Below are 13,888 nucleotides of genomic sequence, written 5' to 3' on the forward strand. Positions count from 1 at the left end.
GCAAAACAAACGCTTCACACGCAATAAATTTCAGTGAGCTTTATTTTCAACAAAACTTTCAAATCTTATCCAGTAATATTGATGAGAATCCTTTAAACTTAAGTCCATTGTAAAATTAGCATCACTGAAAAAAAATCTGCCAATTAAATAACGACCAAATTTCCATCAAATAATAAAAAAAAATATAAACAAAAACAAAAACTCAGGCTTTAAATTCTTCACTTAAATTTGGAGACTTCTTTTTTTTTTTTTCTTTTTTTTTTTTTTCTTTTTTAAATAAGGTGTACTCCACATGAACATTTCACTTGAGGAAAAAAAAAATCCTAATTTAAGGGAAACTTTTTCAAACCTTTTTATCCCCTTTGTCATAACTATGGACCTCTAGATCGTGTCCTGTTTCTGTAATGGCCACAGGCTCCTCCCACGTTATCATACTGATGCAGCAGTTTTGAAAGAAACCCCCCCAAAGGGACTCCTCTCAACTCCTCCTCGACACAAGTGACAGGGCGGCCGAATTGTACACAAATGCTGTGTTGTCATAAACGTGTCAGAAACATCGAGAGGACGAACGAGTGCATCAGGGCAGCAAGAACATCAATTTACCCCCCCAAACAAATTTAAAAACACCTTAAAGAATGAGACAATTTAGTCACAAAAAATATCCAATTAGTCGCCCAATCTGAGGCAAGATGCTCTTGTCTCAGTCTTCAAGGTTGTGAAAATGGCAGCCAGCAGCAGTAAGGCATCATCCCATCAAAAGGTAGCAATACACTAAATCCTGACTGATCGTTGATTTTAGCTTTGGACGCATTTGCTGTGGCGATTACTGCCAGCGGGCTGCCAAGGAACAGACAGCTGCCAACTGCCTGCATGGTTAGATCCCCGTTCACTCAACTAATGCTGAATTTAATTTGGGTATGTTTAACAAATACAGCCTTCCCACCCCAACAACGAGCCAAACAGCCAAATCAGGTGTGCAGGTAATAAGGGCACAGCAGTAGAAGTGAGAGAACAGGGATAGCAGTTCTGACCAATGAGAAATGGAACGGTAAACTGATCGATGTTGTCCCGCAGTTATCTTCTAAAAAGAGCTTAAATTAAATGTGCAATAATAATTCTCATTGATTAGAACAGTCAAGAGAGCATCTCACCAGAACGAAAGGGAACCCCATTTGCAAGAACGGTTTCAGCTGAGCAAACAAGCGAAGACCTTCATGCAAAATAGGGTCATGACATAGTACAAAAAGGTAAAACAAAACTCAAACCCAAAAATATCAAAGTAATTAAGGGCAGAGAAATAAGCCAAACAACACTCAGCAGTCTGACGTGTCCAAGTTCTTAGCTGTGACCAATAGTAATTTCGTAATCCTTCCAGCCCCCCCGCCCCCCATTTTTATAATGAATGTTCTGCACCACCATACACTTCTACAAAAGCAGTGCAGTCAGTGTTATTGCATGAACCCATCTCTGTGTTTTAAGTGCAGCCCAACCTGCTCAGGTTGTCATATTTATTCATTTATTTATTTATGTTTTCTTTTTAAATGAGGCATCTTTTGTTAGCTGGTTGTAGCAACTTCAGCTAACTAGCAATGCACAGAGAATGAATTCATGCTACATTTTAGGTCAGATGGTTCATTTTGATGCATTTCGGCCAACATTCTTCAAAAAGGGAGAACATAAATCCACAGCTTCCTCCTGAACGTTTGTGAAATAAGGTAGCTGTGCTTAAAGAGCACACAGATTAACGTAACAGTTAATACCTCCCCCAGAAAACAAATTCTCTGCCAATTCAGCTGCACTGCAGCAAGTAGTACTACTACATGATAGAATATTATTTTCTCCTCCAACACAACACTCACTGTAACTAGAGATCTTAGAGTGTTTCAAGAGTCAGTTTCACAAGTTAAGGCTGGTGACAACAAAGAATTCATTACTCCAATGCACAAGCTTAACAAAGCCATCTGTCTAGACTGAACACTTGTTAACACTGGTAGCAGGAGAACACGGGCAACAATTTAAACAATCTGAGTTTAAGTGCAGCTTTGATGAATTGCACTCACCAGATCCGGAGGGGCTAAAAGATTATCAGTCATGATGTCTGCCTCCAAAAACATTTCATGCACAAGGTTATTTAACTCTTTTAGATTCTAATAAATTCTGCAATTTCTAAAATTATAAATAAATTCACAGGCCAATATTGCAGATCAAACAAACTGGCAATTAAGGAAAACAACCTCCAGTGTTAACAAGAGAGAAGTGGGGGACAAAAAACAGCTTTTCATTTTGTCAGCCAGCCTTTTGAACTTGTTTAAAACAATCTTAAAATGAAGGTATATACACAAGGTGTAAGGTGCAACCCGCATGTGAGCTGCACGTCTCGCAGAATTAAGCATGGCCATTCATAGGAAAGTGAAACACAGGACATAAAGAAAAAAGCGTTCCCTACAATTAAGCTCCACCGAAACAGGAATCCTCATGACTCGTGGTGTTGAGAAGCTGCTTATTCATTTTTAGTGTTCTGATCCTGAAGACTGAGGAAAGGGTCTGGGTCTTTTAGAAGCACAAGCTTCTTCACAAGCAACTGGACAGTCTGGCTGTCTCTTGGAAAAATATATCCAGCATCTCTGTCCCTGGAAAATCCAAGTCTGTTCTCATTCAGCAGCCAGATGGGAGTGCAACTAAGCCAGCAAAAAGACAAGTCAGACCAGCCTCCCTCCCAGTCATCTCCATTCGTTAAACGGATGAGCCAACCAAAAACAGTTATGAATTCACCTCCGTGGTCAGACATTAAATTAGTGTGACAAATTTTCAATTAGGTGAACGTGAGTGTGTGTGGTATGAAATGAACAAGATGATGAAGGGTTATTACTTTAGAATGAGTTGAACCGCTTGTTAAGGCACTTGATACAAATTTGTTAAAACTTCCAAAATAAAAAGTGGCGAATGGAGGGTGTCATACGGCGGTCTGTCGGTGCTGGCTTTGCGTCACTGTTGGACAGGAATCGTCACTGTGTGCATTGATATATTTTTTGACTTGGTCCCATGCTTTCCTCCCAGTGCTTATGTCTTCAGGGTGTGGTGGTGCAGCACAGAGCCCTATAAAAAGGGCAAATGAGATCTTCCAAAAACGCGTCCATCAAAATACACATTCCTTATGGTGGCATCCAAAAAAGGAAGACAAACTGTACATAAAAAAAAAGAACTCCAGGATGGGGGGGATGAAAAAAAGGTACAAAGGGGAATGGAGGATGGACTGATCTGTGGAGAGAGAAGAACGGAATTAAATTACAGTAGATTGTATGTAATTAACAACCAACTCAAGCCCTACTAACATCAGTACCCCAACTGATTTAATGAATCTCTTTCTCGGCTTCTGTTGCACTATAAATAACCACCTCACTTACCAAATTACATTTAAGATGTTCTTAGAGAAGTCTGGGCCTATTTTAAATGGATCAGTACGAGATCAACTAAACCCTATCAAATGCCGACTGCTTATTTCCTGCACTCTTTTGTTCACCACAGTGCAAATGGTCTGGATATTCATGTCAACCTCAGGAGATGCATTGTACAGTTTAATGTTTTTAACGATACAAGTAGATGAAACATTTAGAACCAGGAAGTTCCTGATAGACAAGCTTTGACATGTTTATTAGGCTAAATCTATGGTTTCAATGCGTCAGTTATACATTTGATTAGACAGGATTCTGAATCAACACAAAAACACTACCAAAGGAGCAGGGGCCAAAAACAAACAAACAAACAAAACAACAGTGATGACAGTCCTAGATTTTAGTCTCAACGCGAACAATATCCCTCCTGCAGCTGGTACAGAGTGGAGCATCTGGCTCAAGGACACTTCAGGTCATGCGCTTTCAAAAACAAGCTTTCAAGCTGAAAAACTGCAGCCTGGTCATAGCACAGTAACAAATGCATTAAAGAACAGATTTAGAATGACTGGTGCTCAGTAGTTGCATGAGTCTGTCCCTGTCTTACAGCATTACATTTCCTTTTTTAGGTTTCAAAAACAGACCTTAAAAGGGAACATTTTTACTTCGCACAGCAGAAAAAGCACAGACGAGTAATGACAGCAACAATGGCTTAAAAAATTTTGTTGTTACTAAGCAATGCCAATGACCCAGCATGCCCAATAGCTGAGCACTAGCTCAGCACCGTAGGCTACCAAGGATGCAATTTCTTTCTGGCGCAAGCAGCATATAAGCCTACAGGCATTCTAGCCCAGGAGTTTGGCATGTCAAAGACCCCTGAACTGACATAATTTAGGATGCAGACCAGACTTACTTCATAAGATTGTGTCCCAGAGTTGGGGATTAATGATAAATTCACAATGAATAGTAAGCAAATGCTCCCCATCAAATCTTTCTGACGAGAGGAGAAAACACTTCCAACTTAGTGAAGCACCTCATAGACAGACATAGGAAGACACCCAATTTAGCATGACAGACGAAGTACTTGTGGGTACTGGCCGTCCATGTGTACTTACTGGCTCATGGCTTCACTTCTTCACCACTCTCACTGTGGTACTCTGCCACATATAGGCTCTTGTCAATGATACCAGGGATTGGCTTGATCTCTGTTCCAAGCTGTTCCTCAATCCCCTTCAGGTTGAAGCGATCATCGTAAGTGATGAGGTTGATCGCTAGACCCAAGTGTCCGAAGCGGCCTAGATAATGACACAGTGGTTTAAATTATTGTTTTCAACCCACATCAAATCTTTGCACAAGAGGCTACACAGCTGAAAAACAACACAACTGATACAGGCTCTTACCAGATCTACCAATGCGATGAAGGTATGTTTCTCCCAGCTTGGGAAAGTCAAAATTGATCACAACATTCACAGCTTGAATGTCAATTCCTCTTGTGAAGAGGTCTAGAGGAAAACAAAGAAATCAAAATCAACATATACATCTGGACAAAAGTATCTACAGGATAAGAACTCCAAGAAAACAAGCAGTAGTTTATTTCAACCCAGATCGCTAAAACTGAGAAAATCCAGTGGAGCAAGTCAAGTCTAACCAACGAGGCACCCCGAACGTAGTCTCATTTTCTTTTCTTTAAACTCCAAGATGTTCCCTTTACCAAAACCAAACGGACACTGTGTTTTCAGCAGGATGCTCAGGCTGGCTATGAAAATGCTTTCATTGTTCCATGAACCAGGGGAAAATATCAATGACATGTTTTTGTTCAGCTCTCTATGCAGCCCAACACCTGAATCACTATGTGAATGTACTGCTACAGCCGGTTCGACCGTCTCCTCTTTGTTCCCTTTGTGCAGTTGTGTTTGTGGGCATGAACTGTGAGTTATTTGGTTTTCACTGAAAAACACTTGCCGCCCAAGCCACTTCACTGATCCAACAATCAGACAATCCACAGACGCATCACACATTGTACGTACACATTAGAAGCATTCAAGCAGCATGAGTAGACAATGAATGAAATGCAGAATGTGAGCTGCAACAACTGCTGCGTTGGACAGTCGGTATCATTAGCACAGTTCAGTGCCGATAAGTCATTACATAACTTTAAAACAAGAACCGAAAGTACTGCCGAAGAGGAGCCAATCAACAGCTTGCACTTTGTTTTCAAGGGGTAAACCGCATTTTAACAAGTCAGTGGCAAACAGGGCTGATGTGCAAATCATCTGAACTCCAATATGAAGTTTCAAAACCTAAACAGAGTGCTCTCCCACTTTTTTTTTTTTTTTTTTTTATATAAAGGAAAATAATACCTCAGGCAGGGGCAGAGCAAGTCTGGTGGTGATGTGCAGATGTTCCACAATGGCTTCCCATTGCAAAGAAACCGTTATCAATTTATACAATATTGTACAATGCAACAGATGTACAAGGCTCAACCACTTACCAGTGCAGACAAGATTCCTGCAGAGGCCATTTCTGAAGTCGTGGAACACACGGTTACGATGCTCCTGGAGAGCAGAAAATAGAAAAGTGCATTGAGATGCCACACTCACACAGCAGCATGACCTGTAACCCTCATATGAAGAGGGTTCTGCAGTATAACAGTTTATTTTTTCCAGATGCAGAAGTAACTTATTTACTGCCTGTGTTTTAAATAAATATATGCCAACCCACGAATCTAGGCTGTAATGTAAATACAATTTATACTTTCAAGGCGAACCTCAACAGTATTTGACAAGTAACAAGGCACCTGCATAATAAGATACCATACAGCTTCTCATCAGAGGTGTACGAGTATATCAAGAGGATCCTCATGGCCGTCTACACAATGTATCACTTTAATGTACACCAGATGTAATAATAACAGCTTTTCTGGTTTGCATCAGTTACCAGCAGTGTATTTTGGTCTTAAAAGGTGGGATTTCTGAGGCACTACTTTGAGCTGACCTGTCTCATCTTGGCATGAATGTAGAAACATGAATAACCAAGCTGAGAGATCTTCTTGGCAAGGAGCTCTACTCTCTGAGAGGAGTTGCAGAAGATTATAGACTGGTTGATCTGGAGCTGAAAAAGAGAACACCAACAGCAGTAAATCCTGGTGAAATCGATGCTTGACTTGTGGAGTTTGCAGGCACGGTCCAAAATTAACAGCAACCAAGCACCAAATGTGGGTAGATTTTCCATTTGGAAGGCTATGCACGACACTGCCGGGTAAATGTTTGTACCAGAATAGTCATGTAATAAACCATGTTGAGAGACTATCGTGTTTTGGGGTCATTTACGGGCACACTGCTTCTGTCCTCAGCCGTCTCAGTTTGACACACAGTATTATGTGTGTTTACATGCGTCTAAACAGTGCCAGGAAACCGACTGCGTGTGCTGTACATAACATCAGCTACTCTACTAAACTATCACGTGAAACTGACTAAGACCACACAAAAGCTGTGATGACGTGGCACCAGGGACCTGCTGCTGACAGGAGGTTTAACAGACAGTCTAGTTAAGTCCTGTACTCTGGGCGATTGAAAACCTAATTCGGCGATAGTGGCTTAAATCATCAAAAATGTTACTTTTTATTAAAAAAATACACAAGTAGAATTTTAAATACACAACTACTCAACTAAAAATAAATTTTCTTCAGTTCTTTTTATTATTTTGGCCAGTTAAAAAAAAAAAGAAAAAAAGAAAAACTTCAGTCTGTGGGCTTTTCCCATCTACCACCCCTCTTGGTTAGCAAGGCCACAAATTTGTTTGTATGAAATGATAACCTTTTCTCTCATCAAATATTAACACAGACTCACAAATACCCCTTATGCACTATTTCAGACACCATCCATGTTCATTGTTTTTAAACACAGCCATTTTCATTAAAGGCCTGTTTTAATTCAAACTGGATCATGAAGGACAGAAAGGCAACACTTACCCTGGAGAACAAGGTGTTAAGGCAGTGGACCTTTTGCCTTTCAGTTACATAAGCGTAATACTGAGTCACACCCTTCAGTGTAAGCTCCTCCATCAGGTTGATCTCATAGGGTTTCTGCAAGTGTGCAGTCTACAAAAGTAGGGGAAGACGGGAGTTTTTATATTCAGGTTGTGGAAGAGATTATGAAGACCGATTTGTTCATCAGCTGATAAATGACTACACAAGCACTTCAATGATGAAACTGTACCATAAACTTCTGCACACTCAGAGGGAAGGTTGCAGAATAAAGCAGAATCTGCCTCTGTTTGGCCAGGAAGCCCAGTATTTCTTCCATCATAACCACAAAGTCCTGAGACAGGAGCTTGTCAGCCTGTTGGGCAGAAGAACGTAGGAGAAAGGCACATTGAGAGCCATCTTAAGCAGCTGCTGAAATTCTCAAATCCCACTGGTTTGATAACAACAGTAATATGGGTCAAACAGGATGAAAAATAAACCATTTACTCACTTCATCCAGAACAATCATCTGCACTTGGTTAACTTTGGCCACTCCTTTCTTGATGAGGTCTAAAATCCTCCCAGGAGTAGCAATGACTACATGTACTGTAAAATGAAACATTGGTTAAAAATAAATAGTAAGATAAAATGAAATGCAAGAGACACAGGATTTAAACCAAAGTGTTAACTCATTGGCAATATTCAGCCACCGATGACTGCAGTACAGAAAAGCTTTATCGGATATGTGAGGAGAGATCATTTGGCAGTATTCTCTCGGCCAGAGAGCAGATGTGAATGGATGACATATTTCAATCATCAACGATCCTTTCCTGCCAGTAATTTGGAATCAGAGGTATTTGAAATAAACAAACTGATGTCACATGTTAGATAGTCATCAGAACACATTTCCTGATACTCCACAGTAACAAAACAGTGTAGTCAATAATTATGGCCTTAAACAAAACAAACCTACAACCGCCTCACATTGTGCTTTTATGATTTAGCCATTGTTATAAACAGACTGCCTTTTGAAAGAGAGGCTTGTCACCATCAAAACAAAGACAGAGACCCCTCATTATCCGTGTTAAGATATTGAGGTCAGATACAGACTTTTAGACTCCAGCGTTAGTGCATAAGCCAGAATAACATCAATCATCTTTAGTGCCCCTTTTTCTCTCTGGAACACTTACAATCATTACAACTTTCTGACCTGCGGGACAACATGTGCAGCAATGGAACATTTTGTACAACATCCCTAACATAAACACTGAACACTTTGAATTAACCATATACGCTTACTTGTTCAGATCTGATATGACACACACAGCTATGTCAACTCCCATACATACCAACAAACTGTTCAACTCACTAATTTATGATTCTTTAAGTTATTGCTGCCTTAATTATATTTTATAATGGCAGATATTTACCTCAACATCACGCAGACAACATCCAAGTTAATTGTGAAGCTCACCTGTTTCGTCGAGTCTCATGATGTCATCACGCAGGTTGGTTCCACCTGTGGTTGCCATTACCTTCACTCCACCCATGTGTTTGCTGACCTGGATACATATTTGGCTTACTTGCAGAGCCAGTTCTCTGGTGGGCACTATGACCAAAGCTGGAAAAATAGAAACATGTGATTGAGTATTCACATATTCCTTAAACCGGAGTCAGCTTTGTCACTGGACATATAAACAAAGCTTTTCAAACCATTTAAACAATCAAGTCAAACAACTACAGGAAGAAAACATCATTGAAGACTGGCACACAGAGTTACAAAAACCATGATTATTGTGGGACATTCAGCGTATTACAGATGAACAAGGAATTTTTGGTCGAAAAATTAAATGTCAAACGCATCATCGAAATATATTTATTGTCTCTTCAATCAATCTATAGACTCACTTTTCAGCTATAAATACATCAACCACTGGCTTGCTTGGTGTGGCTTTGCAAGATTAGCAGCAGTAGGTGTACTGCTTTCGAGCTTCAAACCTTTATTATTTTATCCTCAATCTGTCAGCTTTTAAATTACAGCCTGTTTTCATCCCCCATCCTCTTGAATGATTCTCATCATTCTCAATCAAGTGTCAACTTTCCGATATTTAATGGGCGCAAATCCTGACAGAAAACAAACTCACCTTGTATGCAGTCCCTCTTCAGGTCAATGCGTTCAAGTAAGGGAATGAGGTAGGCTCCACTCTTCCCCGTGCCATTCTTGGCTCTGGCTAAGATGTCCCTTCCTGACAGTGCAATGGGAATGCTCTCCTCCTGGCCAAAAAGGAGCACAGATAAATGAATAGACCACAGACCACATACAAAATTAAGCCCGTTCTACTAAGAATATGTTCAAATATTCAAATTGGTATGATTATGTGGAGTGATTGGATGGAAAACAAAATCTGTTTTCCAGACACCTGCACCATACAGTGACATGGTTAATGTTAAGGAAGAGCTACAGGTTATTTCAGCTTGCATTTGTCTCTGCCTAGCAGCCAGGTGGTGAAGTGTGACTCGCAAACAAAACTCTTAACTTAAAATAAAACTGTATTTTCAACAGTGAAAATGGTTTGCCAAAATATGGACATATTTTATAATGTTTGGGCTAACTCAGATATTCAGTCCTATTTATTCCAGCCAGTGACCTGAAGACACATAACAGAGAAAAGGTCTGTCATGGCAGAACACACTGAGGAAATTGTTTCTTCAGCTGACTATGATTCCCATCAAACAGGCTGGGCAGCCACATAAAATGTGCCACAGTTTCCCTTCAACACGCTGGCATGCCAGTATTTAATAATGTCTGCAAAGTACAGCTGAGGGTTCTGGCTCTGTCAGTTTCACAGGTATCTAGCAATAAGTAAAAGTAAAAATAAATCCCCTATGGACCATGAATATCTGCACCAAATGTGATGGCAATCAGTCCTGCAGACTCAATATTAAAATAAAATCCAAAAAATGTCAATCTCATGGTAGAACTAGAGCTAAACTCCAGGGATGATCAAAGTGTTGAGCTTATATCTGGGAACTGTGAATGTTGGAATTCGTGTTGTTGCAGATTCATCTAGAAGATTCTGAAATTTCACAGGATCAGTGAAAATTGACAAGTTGGTCTCCCTAAGAGCTGCAAAATTTATATTCTTAGGGACCATGAAGATTTTCATGGCAATCTAGCAGTTGTAAACAAGACATTTCATTCTGGAGGTAAGTGGTGGACTGAGGAGCCAAATGACAATGACATACACTGGAGTTGTGCTGCTAGCATTGTAAAAAAAAAAATAGTCAAGTAGAAAGGGTCCTTTCCTTACTGGCTGCAGAAACCATGTAAGATCAATACCCACAACAATCAGTTTACCTTGATGCAGCCATTTGAACTACAATTCTATCACAGGAAAATCCTGTACACTATAATTTTTATGAGAGTCATAAGAGTCATTTAATGATAGGCAATCAGTTAGTCCAATATGTGGTAGACTGCAAATGTGTTGACTGTGTACTAAAAACAACCTTTCATATCATTTTAATTTAGCACATGTGTCAAAGGAAAAAGTTGGTACTGTATCAAAGTCAAGGTATAGGGATGGCAGCCAGGATTTTTCAGATACATCCACTCAAACACCAAAACATGTACTTCATTAAGCAAAGACACAAGCTTTAAAAATAGATCAAATCTCAGTAATGTCTGACTGTACCTGGATTGGAGATGGCTTTTCCCAGCCCATCTCAAAGATTCCCATCAGCAGCTCTCTCTTTAGGCAATAATCTTCAAACTCATTGCCTTTAGTTGCAGTCACATCCTGTCACCATGAAAATAATAAATTGGTATTTGGTTCACAAGGTGCAAATGGATGATGGGTTTGTAAACTGATGGATTATGTCCTATTGACATTACTGAGAAAAACAAGCTGTTAAAACAAATGGAAAAAGACAGTTGTTTTACTTCCAATTAACTGACAATTAGTAGCTCAATGCTATCAGCTACACAAAGAAAATGGAAACAAAACAATTAAAAAAATAAAATCTGAAAATTCCACAGCAAAGCTGCAAGTTTCTCTTACATCTTGAGTAGTAGAAATGTTAACTCTAATTGGACCAATGCTGCACTGAAGATAACATTTTTAAGACTAAAGTTTCAATGCCATTCTTATGATTATGCTCAAAGTACATGCTTTATAAAAGGGTCATATATAAGTTAAGCTCCCAAATTCATGGTACAGAACATCTTCTGAGGGATACCAGCAAATATGGTTACCACATAATAGTTAATAATGCATGTGTATTGCAATGAAAATAAAGTAAGAGATAAAAAGTTAACATTAATCACCTTATTTGTTAAATACCACCTGTGATAAATATCAACTCTTCATAACAATAACCCACATCATAGTTTTTCAGGACAGAAGAAGAGTCAGCAACAGTGATGTAACTAGCAAAAAGGACCTGTCAAAAGTACAAGAAAAAGAGGTCTGCAATTTCTACTTCCAAATAACTTTTAGATCTTGTACCAACCGAAGTTTTCATCCTCATGTCTTTTGGTGGCAATTTCAAATTTTTCTTCCAGTCATCTCCAGGCCTGTGGAGGGTGTGGAAGTTCTTGTAAGTAATGATCATAAAGAACGGACCAATAATGAAAGCCATGCCAAAATACAGAAGACACCGAGATCCAAATTCATGAATCTGTGAAAGCAAATAACTTACTTGATGACAGCGTTAGTTGTTGGGGTCGGCTGGGAATTACCATTGTTGATTGCGCCCTTCATCTGATTGAGCTGATGTTGTTGAGGGCCACCCCCTCCTCCACCTGGCGCTCCAGCAGGCTTCACTGAGCCTCTGAGCTGTCCGTTCTGGTTGGACAAGCCCAAAATCACTGGGTTCTCCGTCCTGGCAGTACTCATATTTACTTTGCTTTACTTTTTGTGTTCCAAAAGCAATCAAACAGTTTCTAGATCAAGTGAGTCCACTCTTCTGGGACCACTCAAAGCTTAAGATTGTCCTTTCCTCTTGAGACTTATCTAATAATACTTATCCGAATGTAAATTGTTCAAATCTTTTGTCTCAACAGGTTCATCAACGTCGAAAATATCCTCCTTTCAGTTTTTGAGAAAACATAGGTCTTAGCATAGATGTATTCTACCATAAACAACACACCAGGAGGGCTTAGCTAGCTTTCAAGTACTGGCCGACTGTTTAGCTAGCCATCTTGCGTAGCATAACTGAGCCGCTGCGTCCTTCCTCAGGTTTTTTTTTTTCCACAATCCTGAAACATGTGAAACACACTGTTAGAAACATCACACCCTACGAAAAAATAAAATAATCAAAACACGCTTTGTGGAAAAAGACAATATGCTGTATTATGCTGGGTAATGAAACCTTCTAAGTCAATATTTGACAACCTGACAGACTCCTGGCCTAGCGTCAAAAGTTAGCCGACACAGCGGTGGATGCTAAGTTAATATTGGTTAACCCTGGCTAACAATGTGGAAACAGCGTTTATATACGAAAACCTGAAGCCTATTAGTAGATCACATGCACAGTTACCCCAGACCATGGAGTGTGGGGCGCATAGTGGATAAATACTCGAATACTTGACAGACCATGAGCATTATCCTCAGTTTAATCGAACTTAGAATAAGAGAACTGAGCTACCCTTCTGCTAGCCACCGACATCTGGCTAACTAGCATATAAAACGTAGCATCATGCTAATGTTGTTCTGTTCCGGTAAGTCAACGTTACGCCACCGAATTCAAATGGTTTTGTTCCAGTCAGTGTGTTATAACACCAGTGCAAATAAAACTTGGATCTCTGTTCAATGTTAGCTTATAAACAAAACTAAATATCCACAATCAGCAATCACTAGCTAGCGTTAGCTCAGCCGAAGCGTCTACTACCAAGCTAAAATTAACCGGCTAACGATGGCGAATTAACAGTTAAAGCCAATTTTAAAAGTCAGCACGAAACAATCCGGTATCTCGTCAAGAACACTGCACATCTGGAAACAATTTAGGCATACAACTATTTACCTTGAATACCTGAAACAACCGGTGTCCTATGCGGTGTTTGAAAGGTATACTCAATTTTTAGCTGACTACGAGAGTCTTGTCAAGCAACCGTTCAAGATGGCTTCCACTCGTATTTGAACCCGCCCCCAGTGCACCTAATCAGCTGATTTCATTTCAAATCAAGGATTTACCTTTAGGCTGTCCTGTCAAAATAACACTGAAACTTAATTTTCGATACTAATTATCCATTCCACTGCGTCTATGGAGCCGATGTATTTCTTGGTTTGTGTACGCCACTGTTCTCTTGACTCATATGTATGGACATTTATCTACTTTGTAAATCTGAATCTGCCTCCCTTGTCCAGCACTAATTCCACATCAACCAATACAAAAACGTAGTTTTGATTGTTTGCCACCCACCCTGACTGTGATCAAAGTGTACCTCCACATTCACGGTACCATAAAGTTATTCTGCACAAGTCCTCTATTTTTTTGTCTACTCAAATTAGAGTTTAAAAATGTGAAGAAGGAA

The 13,888-nt window shown here is 39.7% G+C and overlaps 1 protein-coding gene across 1 annotated transcript; it reads right to left on the reverse strand.

The window, feature by feature from the left end:
• Window positions 1-24: 24 nt before the first annotated feature.
• On the reverse strand, window positions 25-13,520 carry ddx6 (DEAD (Asp-Glu-Ala-Asp) box helicase 6). The gene is made up of 14 exons (XM_046389777.1): window positions 13,378-13,520; window positions 12,055-12,613; window positions 11,866-11,929; window positions 11,049-11,153; window positions 9,498-9,627; window positions 8,828-8,974; window positions 7,865-7,959; window positions 7,607-7,729; window positions 7,360-7,488; window positions 6,384-6,500; window positions 5,881-5,944; window positions 4,790-4,891; window positions 4,505-4,684; window positions 25-3,258 (listed from the first exon to the last, which is right to left on the reverse strand). Exons 2-13 carry the CDS (start codon window positions 12,249-12,251, stop codon window positions 4,509-4,511), a joined length of 1,449 nt encoding a protein of 482 aa, XP_046245733.1. The 5' UTR covers window positions 12,252-12,613; window positions 13,378-13,520; the 3' UTR covers window positions 25-3,258; window positions 4,505-4,508.
• Between the last annotated feature and the right edge of the window lie 368 nt (window positions 13,521-13,888).

Source organism: Scatophagus argus, chromosome 5 (genome assembly GCF_020382885.2).
Source record: "Scatophagus argus isolate fScaArg1 chromosome 5, fScaArg1.pri, whole genome shotgun sequence".
In the NCBI taxonomy this organism is placed as follows: domain Eukaryota; kingdom Metazoa; phylum Chordata; class Actinopteri; family Scatophagidae; genus Scatophagus; species Scatophagus argus.